Source organism: Lutjanus erythropterus, chromosome 1, assembly GCF_056507025.1.
Source record: "Lutjanus erythropterus isolate fLutEry1 chromosome 1, fLutEry1.hap2, whole genome shotgun sequence".
NCBI classification, from domain to species: domain Eukaryota; kingdom Metazoa; phylum Chordata; class Actinopteri; order Lutjaniformes; family Lutjanidae; genus Lutjanus; species Lutjanus erythropterus.
The window spans coordinates 18,119,702-18,141,076 of NC_139317.1; the positions used below are offsets into that span (position 1 = coordinate 18,119,702).

Here is a 21,375-nt window from a genome sequence, read left to right on the forward strand (position 1 = left end):
ATTGTCCAGGGACCCTCCCTGTTTCTCCTTAAAATATGTTGTAAGAGGCTAACTCCCTTCCACCCAGGAACATCACAGTAAACGCCTCCAAAAAACAAGCAACCAATGTTGATGATGGTGTTGATGATTTAAAGTCAGTTGATGATATAAACAAAGAAAAACTATGCCTACATTATTGAAACTGTGGTGTTACACTTTAATTAGTATGTTGCACTTGTATTAACGTGTTCCACAACATTTGCCACGACTGAACGCTAAATGCTAACGTAATTTAAACAGCCAGTAGGCTACCATCCTGTCATCTGTCATCAAAATTGCAAAATATGATGTTAGTGTTTCGTCTCTCGCCATGTCAGTAAATTTAAACTCCTGCTGCACTTTGAGTTCAAGTGATATTCAAAGTTCAACATTATTTTCAAGACATGGCAACATACTCCTCTGACGGTGTGTCAGGCATAATAAATATTGTCCTCAGTCTTTTGTCTTAGAAGTTCAGAAGTTTTGTGGCAAAGAAAAATAATAATGGCTGAATTTTATTTATTTTTTTTTTTACCTTGGTATCAAATTGAGTATTGAGAATTGTGGAAATTCACTGGTGTCGGTATCAATTACTAAATTTCTGGTATCGTAACAACTGAGAGAGGAAAATTTGTGTCCATGTAATGAAATCTATTCGACTAAATCTCATTACTATTTGATGAACTGCCATGAGATGGTTTTGGGAATATACAGACTGTGATGTGGCGTGCTGTGCTGACACATTTTTGGTACTAGTACTGAGAGTCACCAAAGGCAGAAATTAAAAACTAAAAAAATAAAAACTAGGGCCTTTATTGATATCTTTATCTTAAGGCCAGTAGAGCAGGAATCACTGCACAAGTCCGTCTTTGAATAATCACATGGGTGCCTTTGAAATGGATTGAGAAAAATTACAACTGAGTAGAAACTGTGAAAATGACAAGAATTTAAGCTTGATTCCTCTTTCATTTGCTTCTTGACCATTTTATGAACATGGTTAATGAGATTATACAAAATACTTTAAGCTGTTTTAAATGCCACAATTTCCAGTCAAGATATGTGTAAAGTTTAACAATTATTAAACATGCAATGGAAGGCCTGCAGATTATTTTGAAGCAGTCAGCACTAAAATTGGACCACAGAGACCTACTGGAGTAAAGCCATGGATTAATTTTTGTCCCAACAGACCACTGAGCTGCCTGACCTTTCTTTGAGGTGCTCAGTCTCAGTGGATGAAAACACACACAGATTACAAACACATTATGTCTCTGCCGATGTGTTCTACAGCACAGTGACGCATTTGTGTTTTAGTTTGAGAACCAGAACATAAAATGGCTTGCAGATGTTTCACATAGTTTATCAATTAAACAAACGGAAAGAAAAAACAGCTTGTTCCCATCAGGTTTGATACAGTATTAATATTCCTATTGAGAAACTGCGTTCTTCAGATTTGTTAAACAATTTTTTTTTTTATAAACACATCCAAAATAAAGCTCGTGTTTATGTTGAAGATGCTGACTGTTTGTGTCAGAAGTGTGAAACAGTCCTCATCCTTTCACTCTCACTTTGAGTTATCTAAACACAAACACTGCCAAAAGATCTCTGCTCACAGATGTCAGAGTCAGTGTCCTCAATTTTTTTTTTTTTTTGTTCCAGTTTGCAGCTGGAGGAGGTGACTCTATTGCAAAAGACCCACTAACTCGCCAACATATCTGTCTGTCTTTGGGGAGTCTCCAGAGGCATTCTCCCATGTACTTACAGCTGGACTGTAGCTCAATAACAGCACAAGAAAATATTCTAGATGGGGCTTTTTTCTATTTTATTGGCTTCCGGCTGTGTCTGGATTACTTAAGCTCATGTAAAGTCTCAAATAGCAGGTCTGTTGTTTGTCTCATGTGAACCCTTGTGTCATTTTACATTAACTGCGTCCTTACAGTTATATGTTTTATTCTTTAGTGTGAAATAAAGTGTATAAGTAAAGCTTTTAAACATGTTCTGCGAGAAGCAAGGAAGCAACTGCACAGTGGTAAAGGAAGTCTCGGGCATGAAACAAGTCAAGTTGGTCCACTGAAAGTCACACAGCAATTAAATCAATGCAGCCCTGTGGCTATGCAATTAATGCTATGGAAAACTGTTAGCTACCAGTCAGGTTATAGAAATAGTTAGACATTTTGCTGTGAGTTAGATGAGAAGATTAATAAGATGTCTGTACAGTAAATATGAAGCTGGGACCAGCAGCCAATTAGCTTATCTTAAATTATGAATAAACAGATGGACAAAACACAAATTGTTGTTATGTTTTGTACGAATTAAACAAACAAGATTTAACATGTGAGTTTTAGAGATGCTGGCAGGCACATGTTGTTAGAAGGAGCAGGAGTAGCCCACCGGCAGTTTTTATGCTAAGCTAAGGTAACTGGCTAATTACTGTAGCTTCATATCTATAGCACAGACATGTGTGGTATCAATCTTACTTTTGGCAAGAAAACGAACAAGTGCACTTCTCAAAATATCAACTATTCCTTTAAGTATATGGGGTTTGAATAAGCTAAAACATGTGTCTTCAACAGGGGCTCCATGGCCCTTAAGGTTACTGCAGGGCAGCCTCCTAATTGTTGTTAAGTTTTTTGTTTTTACTCCAAAAATTAAAACATGTCTGAAAATACACATTAAGATGAATCCAATGTATTATTAGCAAAGATAAATCTTCTAATCTAATGTAGTAGGTGGTCTCTGCTCTCTCTCTCTACCATGGTCCATGGAAATGTGAAAAACATTGCAGACCGCTGGGCTAAAACAATAACATTCAAATGTATAACTATCTAAAACAACCCGCTAAACAGTACTTGCTTTCCAGAAATATAAAAGTTGAGGATATCATGTAGCAAGAATAACATTCAGTGCCCACGTGCCTGTGGATTCAATAAAATTATAAAATAAAACATAGCTGTCCACCAGCTGTGGTAATACACACAGAAGTATTATGAAAATTATACGTTGCTTGTATATAAAGTGTAGCTGCGTAAGCATTCCTGCCACATATACAGAAAAGCAGCATCTTGCAGATTCTGCAGCCAGTAGCAATTAGACAGAGAAGATACTGGTTCTTGATTATGCTGAGGATATGGAGATCACTTCCACGAGGCTAAGTGAGTCATCGAGCCTTCAGCTCTCTGACAGGCAGAAACCCACCAGCTAGCTTGTTTGTTCCTGTCATGTCTGTTACTGAGACCATCATGCTTGATACTCAGTCAGCTTGAGTGCCTCTGTGTGTGTGTGTGTGTGTGTGTGTGTGTCTCGTAAATGTCTACAACTAAAAGATGCACCATATTTATGTCATACTTAAGAGAATCTCAAAGACCACTGAATAACTCTGCAGTTACAGCTTGTGGATACTGAGTGACACTGTAGGGTTTTTAGTAAGAAAAATAAAGAATTTTTAGACATCTTTAAGGCTACACTGTGCAATAAAGCAGAGTGCAGGCTTAGTTTCTGCCAAGCTATCTATATCATTTAAAGTAAGGCACTGGCAGGGTGTTCATCTTCATAATCTCACAGACATCACAGAAAGTCCTTCCTGGAGGACAGAAAAAAACTCTTGGCTTGAATTCTCACGGACTGTGGGGGTTGTGGGGAGGTCCAGTTACACTGGGACACAATCCATGCAATTAAAAAGAAATGAGCAAATAAAATCAATGAGGATCGCTTACACTGTGGTGTCAAAGGACTCAACAGAGGACAACACAAGACTATATCTTAATTAGGAGAAATAATGTGCGCACGGGCACAGTTGAGTACACACAGTGAGGAAATGCAACGTATTTACAAATCACTTCTCATTTAAAGTCAGAGGGAGTTCATTACTTTTACTGTAAATCCACTAAAATAGAACTGACAGTTCACTAAGCCACACCCGCCCCGAGTTACTGTTGCTAAGCCTGTCAATAAAATGATAAGGGAAGTGAATTTTCCACTTGAAATTGTTTCTAATTTTTGAAACAATGTGTCCCTGATTTCAGACAGAAGAAGACAAGAGCAGACTTTTTATTTTTAGTCAGTGATTGTCAGTTTTGTCAGCCAAAATGACAACTGTAATTGGTTGATCTTATCAGCTATGGCTAGCTAATTACACTAATGTTAGTTCCAGGATTTGAAAACACTGTTTCCAGCTGATTTTTTTTAAAAAAATTTCAGTAGTCTTGTTTTAAAATCAAATGTTATAGTCCAGGTCTTAAAAAGGTACTTGATGGCTACTTATCGTGCTAAATGACAGAAGGAATAAAGAAGAAGCACTGTTGTCAGCATCACATGCACGTGATGACAGTATTGATGCAACACTAAAGCATCTGTCTTTCTGTCTCCATCTTGTCGTTTCATTTGAAAGTTTCAGCAGCAAATGAGGGGCCAAACTTTCTGTGCAGTGTGCAGTTTTCCTTCTGTATGTGTGAATATTCCTGATCTATTTTTGCATCAACACAATGCATATGATTATGACATAAGCACAACAGTGTGTGTGTGCATAGTGAGGTTGTCTAGTGGCAGTAAATGTACAGTTAAGTTTATGGTTTGCCCCAGAAATAAACACCACAGAAGAGGTTCAAGAAGTTAATGTCATGTTTCCCAGCTGATGGGATTTTCTCTGGTGCATGAGCACACTCTGCTCTGCTTAGGTTTCAAATCATTGCTATATTTATTGAGCCTTTCTGTTGGGCATCAACCAGTTTACATGCATATTGACAGAAAAAAAAGGACTCATGCCACAAATTACACGCATCATGACAAGTGTTTCATAGAAACAGTGCATGACTTTGATGTGTTTTTCTAAGTTCTTCCTACAAGTCTGTGTACTGAAGAAATTCTCCATTACTTCATGTTGTGTTTGTAATACTGATGGCAGATGAAAATCCTTTTCCCCAACCTGTTCCCTTACAAGTTAAATCGTTTCCTTCGTAACAAGAGTTTTTCAGTGGACGAAGCATTCCACTGTTCTGAATAACAAAATGAACACAGCCAGAGTACATGATGTTTTTTTTTTTTTTTGCTTTTTTTTTTACAAAATAACAAAAACAACTCTGCAAAAGCATCTTCGATCTGCAGAGTAGTTCCATGTCAGGGAGACATTACCGTGTCACTGAGCATGCTCAGGGACGCGCTGCCTTGTTTACATGCTTTGCTACAGTTTGACGAGCTGAGAGGAAAACTACACCAGCTTTGTTCAGTGAGGGAATGTGTCATCTAAGTACAACAGTGCGGCTCTTTGATTTGTTGTCTGATGCTACAATCACTTTGCTTTTTTTTTTTTCCTTTCTCGGTCTATTACAGCATACTGTATAATTGTAATTCAGCACCTGCAAAGAATTCATGAAGTGCCTCTTGGAGATTACACCAGTCAAAACTACAGTGTGAACACTGAAATTGGGACACAATCCACATCATAATGGTGATATAGAAACATGAAAAATATCAAATTCTTAATATTTCCGATTTTTAAATTATTTTGCAGTTACTATTTGAGTTTAGCTCTATTGTTTATATTTTCAAGGATAAAAAATACTGATCCATGTTCCTGTTGTAGGATGCATCATGAGTGCAGTTAAAGATCTGGGTTTGATTTATGACACTGGCTCATGTATGCGGTTTCCTCCCACATTCCAAAACAACAACTAATGGATTGGATACTAAACATTGACTGGTAACTGGTGAATATGACAGTTAATCCATGTTAGCCTTACAGTGACCTGGTGAATTGTCCAGGGACCCTCCCTGTTTCTCCTTAAAATATTTTATAACAGGCTAACTCCCTTCCACCCAGGAACATCACAGTAAAAACGCCTCCAAAAAACAAGCAACCAATGTTGACGATGGTGTTGATTTAAAGTCAGTTAATGATATAAACAAAGAAAAACTATGCCTACATTATTGAAACTATGGTGTTACACTTTAATTAGTATATTGTACTTGTATTAACGTGTTCCACAACATTTGCCACGACTGAACGCTAAATGCTCTGCTTAGGTTTCAAATCGCTGCTATATTTATTGAGCCTTTCTGTTGGGCATCAACCAGTTTACGTGCATATTGACAGAAAAAAAAAGGACTTGAAGTGTTAGATTGTGGTTACGCCCCTGAAACACTGAGATGTGAGCTGGTACAGACAGTGGCATGGATTAATACTAAAGTGTTTCCGGGGCACCCCTATGGCTCAGTTGGTAGAGGGTGCACCTCATGTACTGAGGCTGTTAATCTTCTGCAGCGCCTATTGGTTTGGCTCACGCCTGTGGCCATGTCATTCCCTCTCCCCACTCCTTTCCTGTCATATCTTTGGCTGTAACTGTCAATATAAAGGCAAAAGCCAACAAAAACAAAAAAAAGAGAGTGAAAAATAAGTGATAGTGAAGTGAAAGATACTTGATCATATTTACACTTTTTTTAAAAAAATCATTCTTCTTTTTTTAAGTGGACCAATAACAAATAGGCTAAAAGCCAAAACAGCAAAATTGCCATTTACATTTTAAGTTTTCATACCCCACAACCCTCAATCCCTTTCCCCATCCCTTCCTGCCCCCTCTCCACCCCCCTCCCCTCCACCAGCCAACAGGATGGATGATCAAAGCAGTCCTATTTAGACAGAAGATCTTTCAAGTCAGATATCAGATTCATCCACATTAAAATTGTGTCTGGTCCTGCATCATTAATCCTTGCTGATGATAGTTCCAGGTAAGAAATGTCCAAAAAGCTCCAGAGCCAATGAATATTTGAAATACTGTGAGGAGGTTTCTGGGCTACAATCTTCTTGGCTGCAGTCAGGCCCGCCAGCCAGACTTTGCATGCTTCATCCGTGAGGGAAAGATGGGAAACGTCATTTAGAAAATGTAGAGTAGGATTCATTGGTAATAGTAACCCAATTAGTCCTGCAAGGGTATTAACAATTTTCCCCCAGAAATTTAGAAACCCCGGACCTTCCCATACAACACGAAGGAGCCAACAGTTCCTTGGGAACAGACAAATTAGAGACCAGTCCCATTTGATGTCTAATTCTCGGTGTTAGGTATGCTCAATGACAAAATTTCAAATGTATATATTGATGGTTTGGGCTTTTCTATCATACCTACATTTTTAATGTTACAAGAGAGTAATACTTCCAGGGTGAGGACTAACCAATGTGTTTGGTGAATTTAATGCCAGCATTAAATTCCAAAACCAATAAAGGGCAAAACAACTGCTAATGTTAGCGTTTATACTCTGACAGTATCCAAAACCTCCTTACACGTTACCATGAACGGGCCCGGCCTTTTTTAGGTAACCCACAAAGCAAAACAACCTTCTAAATTAGTTAGTGTTGCTAATGTTTGGTGTTCCCCGTTTCCCCTCAAATTTTTGTCAGGCCTGGTGGCACACACTGAAAGAAATCCTCAACAGGCAAGCGCGCAGGATTGCATATTGACGCCGTCGGCTTCAGTCAGACGGCGCAGCAGGTGGCCTGCAATTTATATTTGCAATTCAATTTTTGTTTGCACAGTACATTCTAGACTTCAAACAAAGTGATTGCAAGGAGAGGATGACTTCCTGAGCATTAAAAAAAGCAGTCTAACCTATGACTTTTGAAAAAAAAAAAAAAATAGCACTTCAGTGTGTGTGAAATACAGATCAGACACAAATCATTGATTGCAGAATTAGTGGATATGCGGCATTATTTCTAGCATTAGTACAATATTTTTTAGTACTAGCGTTAGGTTACTGCTGTAGGGAGTAATCCAGCGAGCCGGACATGCTAACAATTGCAGCTTACCTTAAAGCAAGGCTGAAAGGACACCACCCTTTACAGTTTCATTTCAACACGTGGAGAAACCCACAGCCTGACAGGCCTGCCGAGAGCCGAGTTACAATATCAAAGCTATATTTGGACAATCGCTGTTTGAAGAAGTGGTTTATCAAGCAGTCAATTAAAATCTGCCATGAATTTTTAATGCATAGCTGAAATTATGTTAAGCTGATGTCACTTGCCTGTCAAAAATGGCGTTGATCATGATGTAAGCCGGGAAAACTACAGTAGAGTGTGAATAACAGAGTCCTCTCTCTTTCTCTCTCTGAGGGTATTTTAACAAGGTGCTGACAAGAAAAATGATAATGATGTGTCTGTCATGATGCAGAGCGTGGTAAATTTGTCACGATGGCAGGTGACTGATGGTCTGGTATCCTCCATTGGCCAAACCATGATTTTTTTCCCCCCCTTGAACATTGGAACACACACACATACACACACACACTTAAAAGTCAGGAAGCCTAAAATCATTCAGCCCAGGTACGAGCAGGTAATTCACATCCTTCCTCAGGTTTACGCTCATTGTTCACTGACATCTGTCTTCCATTGCAGCGTGGAAGCCATGAAGTCGTTACGGTAACCTTTACAAACTGTCTACTGTGCTGTGACTGTAACTTTGAAATGCCTGACACGCGTGCTAGAATCATTCCTCTTCTTCTGCATAGTGATATGTAGGCTACGTCAAAGTATCCGCCAAGGTCATTATCATTTCAGTGTTACACAGATTTCTGGAATAAACACAGCGGAGGCACATTTGTTCTACTCTCCCGAGAAATGCTTGTAAAACATGCAGTGTGATACTGACGTCTTAATATCCAAACTGCTCGTGTTTATATGTGTATATTAAAGTCATGAGTGGCTATCAATTTGTTTGATTGCCTTGAATTTACTTTCCATATTTGTAGCTTGTACATCTTCTTGATTTGTTCGGTGTTACAGCGTGTCTCATGAATTCCTCTGCTTCTGTTAAGTGACGTTTTAATGGCTCTGTGCAGCAAGTAGAGCACTTGAACAAAACTTGACTTCAGTGGCTCAACATGCTCACAACTAAAATCATGTTCTGTTGTTGTTTGTATTCATTTTCATCCTCTGTTCATATCCATTGATTTTCTATTCTTAAATTCCAAAAGCGAAAGCCACTTTGTAATATGGAATGCTAAACTATTATTTTAATATATGTTCTTATCTAGTATGAACAAGAAAAATACATAATGAATAATGAATAAACTGGCTAAAAGACAAAGAAAAATATAATATGGTTTATATTATAAAAGTGATTCAAAATTCTTAAGTTTGCGCAATATGTTAAATTGCCATACAAGCAAAAGTGAGAGAGAAAAAAGAAAAATGTCTTTTTTCACTGGCTAGATCTTTCCTCTAAAACAAAACAACATTATAAGTCAGTTTCTACCAAACAGGGTTCAACAATAGGGATTAACTTGCTCCCCGGCTGGGCAAGTGGTAAAAAAGAATTTAACTATTACACTATTTTAATAATCGATTACTTGTTAAAGGGATATTTCATGCAAAATGGCAGAAAATGCAATTTTCAGCCTCTCAATTGTGGAGATTTCTTGCTTTTAATCCTTCATTATTATACAAAACTGAATATCTTTGGGTTTTAGGCTGACAAAACAAGACATTTAAAGACATCACTTTAGACTTTGAAAAACTGGGATAGACATTTTTCACTATTTAATGACATTTTATAGATGTTGCAGGCATGTTTTAACCATGAGAGGTAACTTTAGTCTGTCTTTACTGCTAATAAAACAACTTGTATAGGGACAAGTAAAAAAATTTCTTTGGGCACAGATTTCTGACCCACTGAACCTGGGGGCAAGAAAACTTTTTCAGCTTATGTACCAGGTAGCTCTCACTGGACTGATATACTGTCTAGTTGATTATAATATATCTATGTGACCCACACCATCTGTTGATATAAAGAGTTCATTGTAAGGTAACAAAAACACACTGATGAAAACCATGAATAACGTTCCATTTCCAACATATTCTGCTGATAAATCCCTGTAAATTTTACACACTGGGCCTTTAATGTTTGCATTACAATAAGCAATAAAACTACTCAACAGGTCCCTGTTTCACACTTTCAGCAGAGGCAGTACACACAATGTGTCTTCTGCTTTTTTTCATCAAATGAAATGCATTTTCTGAGGCAAAATGATGACAGATAAATCCTGATCTTCATTTTTTTCAACAAAACGTTCATGTGTTGTTGTGAATCTGAATTAGATGCGCCCCATTTATTGTTCTGCACTTGCCAAAAACTGTTGTCTACAGACATGTCAGCAGAGGCAGTTGACGTCACCGTGTGTTTTGTTTTTCGGGAATGAAGGAACATGCAAAGAACTTTTCTAGAAAGTGTTTAATAGAAAGCAGGAAATCAACACTAAGTACATACAGTGCTGTAGCTGTGCTCCATGTTTTGATTATTGAAAAATGACTTTCAAGATTTCATGTTTACTAGTTGCTTATAGAGACGTTTTAACCAGAACCTGATTATTAAGTCTCCACATTTACCGCAATTCAATTTTGTCTTAAAGACCTATTTAAAGTGCTTCATAATGTCACATGTTTTTACAGGTCTTTGCAACTTCAATGGCATTAATTAAAGCCTGGCTAGTCCAAAATATTTTGACTGTTCATAAAAATCCCTCAAGGTTCACAAGTGCTAAGATATTATTCTTAACCATATTTCTCAGTTCTACCGTTTTACTGTAGAAATGAAGCTGGAAATGAGCCAAGAGGAGCTTAATAAACGCACTTGCTGTCAGAGTGGATGGGCTTCACACTTGTTCCATTAAAAAGCTTACCTTATTTGACACATTATGTCACTGCCAGTCATTATCCCGAAATTCAACTCAAAGGGAATAAAAATGTTTATAAGCCAGCGTGTTATATTTAGTCTGTTTCAGAAGAAAATGCTTGGCAGTGTCTTTAATCACTGCTCATATTTTCATATAGTAAATTGTAGGCATTAGATGTACTCAACATGCCAGTTTAAAATAAAAGACTCTCTTCACAACAGACATTTTGCATGTTATCAGTCAATATTCTTATTAATTGCACCTGTGCATTTTTCTGCAATGACATTTCAAAATGTCCACCATTAAAAATGCCTATAAATGTTACATGTATGTACTGTACAATAAAACTGGATGCTGCTCTGGTGTCACAAAACCAGCCTGTATTTTATGAGAGTGTTGTATTATGGGGTGTTAGTCGCACTTCTGTTGCTTAACTAGTGAGTTTCAACACATTTAGAGTTTGATCATTTTAACCTTGAATCTTCTGCTGGCTATAGTTATGTGTTGCACTGTGACAGCTAATACAGTGTGGAAAAAGACTGAAAAGTGCCTTTTGATTTTCAGAAACTGACCAGACAACTTGATAAGAAGCCAAGAAATATGGTGTCGGAGTGTCTTAGTATAAAATAGTGAGTGAAATTTCACTTGAACCTTCAACACTAACTAACGCGCCCGCCGTCTAAACAGTCATGCCGCGTTTAATGCGACTCAGTGGCAATCGTCACAATTGTGCTCCAGTTGTCGCTAAGAAAATGGATATTTACAGTTTTTTAAATAGTGTAAATAGCCGATGTTCTTCTTTTCCATTCCCTTCAGAAATAATTATGCCAAAATGTTAAGAGTTTTTCCCAATTCTTTTGACTGCAATAGTAGATTTTGAACAGAGTGACATAAGGGGGTGCATTTCAAATCTGGCAGTCTCTGGGTACCTCATGATTCCATTACGATGATTCGATGATAGAACGATTCAGAATCTTTTTTATGTTTTTTTTTTAATTTTTTTATTTAAGATTTTTTTGGGGGCTTTTGCCTTTATTTTGATTGAGACAGCTGAAGATATGACAGGAAAGGGGGCAGAGAGGGGGACTGACATGCAGCAAATGGGTCGGCAGGAATCGAACCGGCGACCACTGTAGAGGACCAACAGCCTCAGTACATGGGGCAAACGCTCTACCAACTGAGCTGTGGAAGTATCCCCTCAGAATCTATTTTTGACTGAATCAATAGAAAAGGGGGCACCATTTTTAGTATGATGCATAACTGGCAATTAAATGGTCTGCAGCCTTTTTATTAAAATAAAAAACTTAACTGCATTAATTAATGAATTAATCAGTCTGAAAGACTCCTACAGCCCCCTGCCTGTGAGACAATAAAAAACTGAGGGGGAGGCAGAGTGTTTCGCTGTGTGTGGGGTTATTCATGTTATGTCTCCAGTAGTGAGAGCAGCCTCTCTGCTCCACTGTGAGCTCCGAGGAAAGACCTCGCTGTCCAACATGCAGAGCAGGTACAGAGTTTTTGAGCTGGAACACACTGAGCCAAGAGTCATGTTCTTCATTACAGAGATTACAGAGTTAGTTGAAGTTGTTTAATGCTGCGGTGTGCGTCACTCAGCTACTCTCGTTTGTTTCAGCTGATCGCCGCTCTGCTTTGGTAATGTCCCTGGGTGATGGTAAAAAGTATTCAGGTTCATCTCGCAAATGCAATTATTAAGACACTATATTGAAACATGATTGCAACCACTGCCTTTTAAGAAGATGAAGAATGTTTCTCCCTGTTAACTGCTGATAACTTTAGCGTGTGTGCGCTGTAGACTGTCCAGGTGCTGCACTTTCCTCGCAGCTGAGCTCTGCGCTCTTCACTCTCATGTTAGCTTCATGTTAATTGACATATAGAAAATTGGTTTTGATTTATAAATCAATTCATAATCTTCCACATCCACATTGCGATGCATGTAAGAATTGAGTATTTCCTCCACCCCGAAGATTTACGATTCAAAATTTCAAAATGCAGATGATTATGTCGGTACAGGAGTGAAAGAGAAGTGTTGCCAAGCAACAATAGCTTGCATACTACTGTTAACAGATATTGACACTATTAAAGTCTCACTTTCAGTTTTCACTGAAGAATAGACAGCTACATTGACCTTGTATCCCAAAACATTTTTTCATCCAGGCTCGGTTAAGTTCTGCTTTTGCTTTGTTTCTCACTGCAAAGCACTGTTATTCTCACAGTGAGTTGTTCTGCTACATTCATCTCCATTCTTTATATCTCACCACGAAATCTCGCGAGACCGCACTCCCTCTGGCCTAATAATCTTTATAATATCCTGTGTCGTGTGGTGTGATTTGTAATGTGTGGGTGTTTGAGATCAGAGAGAAGAGAATCAGGGTAGTTTCTCCTGATGTGTTGTGCAACCAGATTTTAAAAATTTGCTAGTTTTTTAAAACTCCTGTGGGACCAGCCTAAATCCTACATACTAGACCTTTAAATGTAATACAAATCAGTTTAGCCTGTTTTTCAGTGTGTCTTCAGAAATACTTATCTAAAATCAGATGTTAGAATGGCCTTTTCAATTTGGATTTGTTGCACTAATGTTAGAATGAGGTAAGCTTTGTACATTTGGGAGGAAAAATCCTTATCTGCTTCTAGTTTCCACTTTCTATGGAGCAGAGCCGACTTGGCATCCTTCAGTTTTTTTGGGTCTGTTTTTAATAAAAGCAGGGAACAAAAAAAAAAATCTGCTTATTACATAAATGTCCCTGATTCAACTGGATTTAAAGAGATTATAAACCATTTTCAGACTTCGGCTGTCTTTTCTCTCATGCTTGTGGAAGTTGAAAACTAAATAAAAAGCCTTGAGTCTCCTTTCTCCTTTGCTCTTAGCAATCAATGTTATCGATAGTGACATTTAAGCATGAACAAAGTCCACAGGTAAATGTCACTGAGGGTTCTTAAAAAATTGAAGGCCTGTGCCTCTAATCTAACCTTCTGTAATAAGTGATGATTTGAAGGGGTGACAATGACAGACTGTGTACGGGCTCAATCCATAAAATTCTATAATGCAAAGATGTGCTCCAGTGGTGAGAACTGACCTGTGATACATTTAGAAGTTGTCTCTGAAAGGCGAATCAATATTTCTTGTGAGCTGCATAGTAAGCAAATCGAAGTTCTTTAGCAACAGATAATGAATACAAAATGTCAGTAGGCATCAAAAAATGAGTCTTTCATGGTGAAAATAAACATCCCTTGGGTTCGACATTTCTAATTATAATACCCTCAACAACGCTGCCTTTTCAAACCAAAAAAGAGCGGCTGCACAAAAACTGGTTCAAAAATTATAAATCCACTTTTTCTGCACCTCAAGGGTGTTTTTGTCTAACCAGATTCATCACTCTGTTGCAACAACAGCTTTTCCCATTACTGTCAAGCCCATCGTCCCTTTGCGGCAATAGATTTGCCTCTTCACAACTGAACAAGACACTAACTTTTTAACACATGTCATAAAGCTGCGAGACATCTCATTCAGTGCATAGGGGCCTGTGTTGATCTGAGACTTCAGACATGCCATCGGAGAGAAGAAGCGGTACGTCATCTGATGGTTTCTCGAACGACAGGCCTGTCACAAAACAGCCAAAAGCTTGGAAGTGCAGTTCACTTGACACACAGTCTTCAGGGATGTCGCTAAAAAAAAAAAAAAAAGAAAGAAAAAGAAAGAAAGAAAGAAAGTCGCCCCATTTTTAAAAATTCTGCAAGAGTGGGTGGGAAGATGGGATTGGGGTACATAACAAATAAAGCGTTGGCCTACAAAAGATCCAGAGGGAACACTCTATGTGCCTCCTTGGTATCCATTTAACAGGAGGGCTTACAGCAGCCAGCTACTTACAGCCTAACTGAAGTGCTATATTACTCACCGAGCTCAGCTGGAAACACTATAGAAAATGTGTTTGCCTAGGATCTGCTCTCCTTTATCAATCCCAAACAGCAGGGACCAGAGCTTTAAGCACGATGCCAGGGTTCCAGCAATAGCAAACAACATTTCAGACAGAAAAGAGAAGGAATGGTTGCACAAATAAGATTTCAGTTTTGTCTCTGTAAATCCTTTAAAGCTGAATCTAACACAGCACATCCTACTGAATTCCCACAGAGACTATTCAAAGACACACCGCCTTGGAAAAAGTAACACGCAGACTCAGAAGTACAAGCTCATGCGTGCACACAAACAAACACGACAGGCAGACAGACAAACCTACAAAGACGACAAAGAGAAAATGAGAAACAGGTGCAAGGGCGCTCGATCTGAATCAGAATCTTTTTTTGACTTACCGATGAAGAGGTTCCATTCAGCATCTAGGTCTGCCTGGTTCGCCAGACAGCCCCTCATGACATTGTGACAGTAGTTGTGGCAGGGCTTCAGGCCGGGCATGCCGCGACAGTAGGAGCAGTACAGCATCTTGGTCAAAGCTCTGACACATGCTGGAACTACATTGACCTGTGAAGCAAAAATACTTCAGTTAAGACTTTTAAAGCTCATTAAATTGCAGTAATTGTTTTATGACATGCACTTTAAAGGGACTGTTTGGATTATTTGATGTGGGGTTGTTCGAGGTACTTATCATTGATGTATGTATCCGAGTTTGTTTGTGTTATTGTGTGACTTCATTGTTTTAAAAGGATAGTTTGGATTCGTAGAAGTCAGACAATAACACAAACAAACAGACCGAGGCAGTGGTAGATTGGCAAATACTGTGGTCGGTAAGGTAAAAGTACTGAGTTTGGTTGGTTTGGGCAGAATAATATTTGGCTAATAAAACAGAAGGCTGTCTGACAGCAAAGTAAAACTATGAAAATATTCTAAATGTAGCATTCACTTAAACCAATATTGATTTTTTTAGGTGGGCCTTTTTTTAAAGTGGCTAACACACCTTTTGTTGTTGACACTGTCCTGAATAGTACATTATTTAACTTATGTGCTGGTGCCCCTCTATGCTTCACTAAACTGTGAACATGCCAGCCACCATTAACTGTAGGTTTTACACTGACTAGCAATAAGTACCTCATACAACCTCACTTCAAATAATCTGAACTATCCCTTTCAGATAAAACTGACACCACAAGTGACACTTTCATATTTTTACAATATATCATGAGGTTTCCACAGAAACCACTGCGTACCATCACCAGTTATAATAAAGCATCAATTGAAACTTCAGGGAGAGGAAAAGTCAGCCGCGTTTCAACTTTTGACAAACATCCTCACACTGCATCACGTCTCCTGAAGCTTGAAATGTGAAAACCCACAAGATAGGACTGTACGACAAGACAAGGTTTACAACTCTGTCCATCTCGATTCCTTGTGAAGGCTGTGCCTTTTGTTGTTGGGCCATGTCATTGTACTGGCTTGAGTGAATGCGACAGGATTCTCACATCTGCTTCCCTTCAGAGGTGGGGATGCAGAACGAAGAGTACATCTGATAATTGGCCTGTCAGCCTCTGTATTCATGCTTGACTTTAGATTTTGTCCAGCATACACCCTGGAGACTGCTGGTGTGTGCGCGTGTATGTGTGTGCGTACAACAAAGGTTGGCAGATTGGTCAGTGGTGGGGCCATATAACTGGAGACCATTTTCTAAACTCAAAGGGTTTGGCTGTTGAGGGGGAATCAATCTACCCATCACAGAAAAAAAAACATGTGATGAGACAGTTAAACAATGAATGAAGCCTACTTAGAGAAATGTTAATGTGCATTCAACAAAACAAAACACCGATTAATTTGCAGATTCTAAAAGTCAGGACAAAATCAAGTCAGTGGGATTCATATAAAGGTTTGTCAGTAGTATTGATATTGAGATACTTTCTCAATACTACGAGTTTAAAACTATATATTATATATAATATATATAATATGCAAGACCTTATTTTAGTTTAATCTTAATTGTCCTGTTTGAAATGTGTGAATGTGATGTGAAACCAGACAGTATTCAGTGACTTTTTACGTACCAGCAATGTCTGCAGATTATTATATAGTATAAATATATAGTATTTAAGACTAGTAATGTACTGGAGTTAAAAATTCTGGTATCATGACAACTCTAACTGGTAATGCTTTTAATTTTTTATAAATGGTTTTAATTAGTTCATTAATTAGGTTGTAAACACTCTAAATAATCATTTAAAAGAATAAATTAGTTACAACACAGTTTTCATATATCAATGTGGGCTCATTATTTGGCAAGATTCAGTTACCTGTTACTACTAATTAATCTTACTAATGAGTTACTAACATTTATAATTGCCAATAGCAGCCTTATTGTAAAGCAGGGATACTCAACTTGCAGTCCGCATACCAAATCTGGCCCTGATAGGATGCTGTGTGGCCCTGTAACCTTTTTCTCATCCACAATAACAATAAATTGATTTACACTGTTTGCAAGAAGGTGGTCTGCCTCCCTATAACTTCCCCCTATGGTGACACTTGATTTCTGCATCCAGCTGACCTGTGCATAGCTGCTGCAGTTGGATCTGCCTCTTACAAAGATGAGTGAGGACATCAAACATGGAAAGGTCAACAAAGAAAAAACACAATTCTGTGACATATGGACGGATGAATTTGCTTCCTCATATCAATCCTAAACCACTGTGTCTAGTTTGCCAAAGACAATTGCTTTGTGCAAGGCTGCTAATATCAAAGTCCTTCATGAGTCAAAACATGCTAGCTTCAGTGCAACATTCCCACTTGGTAACAGTTCAAGAAAATTGCATCATTTTATCTCATAAATAACGTTATTATTAATATTGGTTTATTTACTGGCCTCTGGCCTCCTGTCATTTTGCAGTGCCCCTCAGGCAAAGCAAATTCAGCATCCCTGTTGTAAAGTATACAAGCCATCATCATTTATTAATGGCTAACCATTTTTTATAAGTGGCAAAAGGAGTCTTTTTGCAAAGTGTAAAATGGTGCATGCTAAAAATATCAAGGTAAATGATACTGCCATTGATGTGTATAAATCTGGTAATCTGATGTGCAAAATTAAACTTCTTGATTATTAAGACAGCGATTAAATGAGAGTATATTATTAACAAATACCTGATAAATCTGATGGATATTAAGGTTTCTGATGGAGAAGACAAGCTATGCAGACAATGAGATCTGAGGCTTAACAGTATGTGGGCTCATTATTTGGCAAGTAATAGCTTATTAATGATTAATTTAGTGCTTACAACCTAATTAAAGACCTAATTATAAACCATTTATACAGGTAGTGCCATTGTAAAGTGGTATCCTCCAATTAATACATCCACACAAATCATAAATTAGCGTTACATAGCTTTATAATCTGTACAACCTCAGACACCCTTTATCTTTTGACCTCAATTAAGATTAAAAACTCCTTTAACCCGAAAAAAAGACAGAAACCCAAGAATGGAGAAACACAAAGAACAGAGGGAACATGCAATTAACAGTTTTCATTCTTTGAAAGATTTATTCATTATAGTGTTACTCATTTTGTATTTTACCATTTTCTTTGTCAAAATTATTATTGCTAATTTGATTTTTGGTAATATCAACATATTTGAAGAACGAGCAAAAAAGATGAACACATACAGAGAGACATAACAAAGCCTGCTGATATAAATACAGCTGAAGATAAAAGTGAGATGGACCTGGACAAAGGACAACCACACGCACAGTGCTTTTTTGTAGCTCCATGGCAACACCTGATGCTGAGCTTAGACATTCAGCTTCAGACTTCGATTCAGTCTGCTCTGAACAGTGGAGTCTTTGATTTTACTGCAACAATGACCGCACCACCTGTGGACGCACGTGTGTGTGTGTCATGAGCAAATAAGGAAGAGAGACAGCGAGGGGGGGAAGACACAGAGATGTACGCTGTTAGTGTGTTTGCTTCTCCTTCTGCTTGGCAGCCGGCTACAAGGATCAAATGAACCATCCTTGACATTTGCAATCTGCCACTGACATCACGCAATGTCTTGTAAGAAGGCCATTAAACGAGGTTGCTAGCTGTCATTTCCACGGCCGCGTGTCATCCGCTGGTATGTATTCTTGTAAATTGTTTATATCAGCCTGGGAGTGTGGTTAACATATGGAGATTTATCACAAACAAGGTTCATTTGATTAAACACATTTCACAGCTGACATGCATGGAAACCATTTATGTGTCAGACTTCTGTAGCATCATGTCAGGAACGGGTCAAATAGTCTGATGTGACTGATGGATTTTTTGCTGATTTTAAGATGTTATTTTAGGATTATATTAGACCAGATTAATTGTTCATAGCTGACAGTATTGTTTATGTGTGCAGCTACAGGAGTTCTGTCCCTGTGGGAAATAGTGCTGAACTAACGTTCAACAAAATAGCAAGTTAATTCAGTCTGTTAGTGAAAACCAACCAGCCCACACACAGTGTATATATACACACTACAGAATTATTTTCCTTGGTGTTTATATGTTTATATGTATTTATGTAGAAATAACTGTACATGTTGTTTTATTTTATACTTTATTCTACTCTATCCAAAATTTAATTATCCATATATATATGTTCTGTGTGTGTGTAGCATGACGGTAGTATAAGTGTTAGACTATTGACAACATTAACTAGTGTTTAATTTCTAAATTTTCCAATTTATAGGCAATGCTGGAGGGAGTACAAAAAAATGAAAAAGAGCAAAACAGGGAAGGAACTGTATGTGGAGGAAGCCAAAGACGCTGCCAAAGACACAGAGAAACAAACACCAAGAAAATGGAGAGACAGATACAGATGAAACAGACGGAGAGAAAACCGGACAAGACACTAGCAGACAAACAGAAGGAACGGACAGGTGCTTCCACCACATTTGGACAGAGAAACAGACATGAAGTACATGCCAGTCACAGTGTTTGCTTTGGACAGAACTGTCTCTCACTTTCCCAAAGAATTTTGACTTGCAAATACACACATAATGCTTTCTATAATCATGTATTTTCTTAGAATATATGTTATATTTTGCAACCAGATTATAAAAGCAACCAACACTGAATTAAAGAGACAGTTCACCCTTTTCCCCCTATTTTTTTTTTCACATTATGAGTACTTTTACTTTTGATAATAATACTATGTGTGTTTTTACTTTTGATCTTTAAAGCACAATTTTCTAATAATTCTCAGGGACTTAATGCGTTGATGTTATGTGTACCGTAGAAAAAAAGTAGTTCCGATAGACTGTACTGCAGAAATACAGTAGTTCAATACAGCAGAAAGGAAGTCGCTCCAGTAGATTCTACAGCAAAAGGAAAGTGGTTCCAGTAGATTCCACTGTAGAATAAAGTAGTTCCAGTAGATTGTACGGTAGAAAGAAAGTAGTTCCTACATGAAACTGCTTAAAACAAGGTCTGTGGATTATTTTAAGTAACAGAGTAACAGGGTCATGATTTCTTGACAGCGAAATTGCTGCTGGGTTTTTCAACTGTTTTTTCTTTTTCTTTTCTTTTTTTTTTTTTTTTTTTTTTTTGATGCTCTTAGCACCACGAGCCAAGTGCTATCTAGTTCCATTATACATGAGAGAAGGCAGACATCTCTACGGCCAAAATCTGCTAAACTTGGCCACTCACATCAAAACAAACTAGATGGATAAAAAGTACGACAAAACAGAAGGAAATATGTATTTTTGAGTTTGTGTTAGACTGTCACTTTAAGATTTTCCCCTTTATTCATTAATTTTCAGACTTAAAGTGCTTGTACAGTACTTCCAACAGCCGTCCACATGCAGCTATAACCTTTAAATTTCGGTCTAGTCACTCTGTGCCTGCACAGCTACTCTCTGGATTGACAAAATCAGTATCACACACATAAATCCGTGAGTCAAATTTGACTGCTACATGCAATTTACCAGTCTACTGTAACTCCAACAGGGATGAGACAGTTTTTAGATTGCACTTCCACTTCCACCCGCATCACCATGCATCTCCAGCAATCTCTCTCCCTCGTCAATGACTCAAACCCCACAGATTAAATATAACATTTTCCTATCAAGCTATTTGAATCATTTTATTTCACAGGGTAATTTGCATATAAATATATTTGCTATAGTGACAGACAGAGGCAAGAGGCAGAGCCTTTTGTTTTCTCTGTTGGCTCAGCCCCACCCAGTCACTGTACCTGGGCAAGGACATTAAATCCAGTTTAAAGCACAACTATAAAACAAAAACTGGGTGACAGGATGACTTTGGAATATATTCACATAATAAATTCACTGCTCCACTGCTGCGGTAGAAATGATAGCAGCACTGCAGAGGAGCCTAATGAAAATACAGTATACTGTGTCATCTACTCAACATCAGCAAACCATTGCAAATGTCATTTTGTAAAATTTAATACTTTTCTCCGAACTTGTACAATAAAGTACTGTACTTATTCATGAGAATATTAAATAATTTTTAAAAAGTTCTGGGATTAATCTGTTTCTGTCAATTCAATTAAACTTGGCCCAGTTTCAAGACAGCCTATTTAAGAAACACTGGGAGACTTTTCTTAACTATAGACCCGTTTCAGCTACACTCTTTACATTCAGTGGGGCCTGTTACTGGCAAACAAAGAAATATATTTCATATTGCAAATGGGAAAAGTGTTTTAAGCTGCCCTTGAGCTTTGTGAGCCTTTGGAAAATTTGCATTAAAATGGTGCCTCCTAACACAATTATCTTACAGG

The 21,375-nt window shown here is 37.9% G+C and overlaps 1 protein-coding gene across 2 annotated transcripts in view; it reads right to left on the reverse strand.

Moving 5' to 3' along the window:
- The window catches only part of gpc6a (glypican 6a), a 201,874-nt gene that overhangs the window by 66,213 nt on the left and 114,286 nt on the right, over nucleotides 1-21,375 (reverse strand). For both annotated transcript variants that reach the window (XM_084715489.1, XM_084715481.1), the window contains exon 4: nucleotides 14,992-15,157. In XM_084715489.1, coding sequence (XP_084571615.1) covers nucleotides 14,992-15,157 — 166 coding nt within the window. The remainder of the gene's footprint in view (nucleotides 1-14,991; nucleotides 15,158-21,375) is intronic.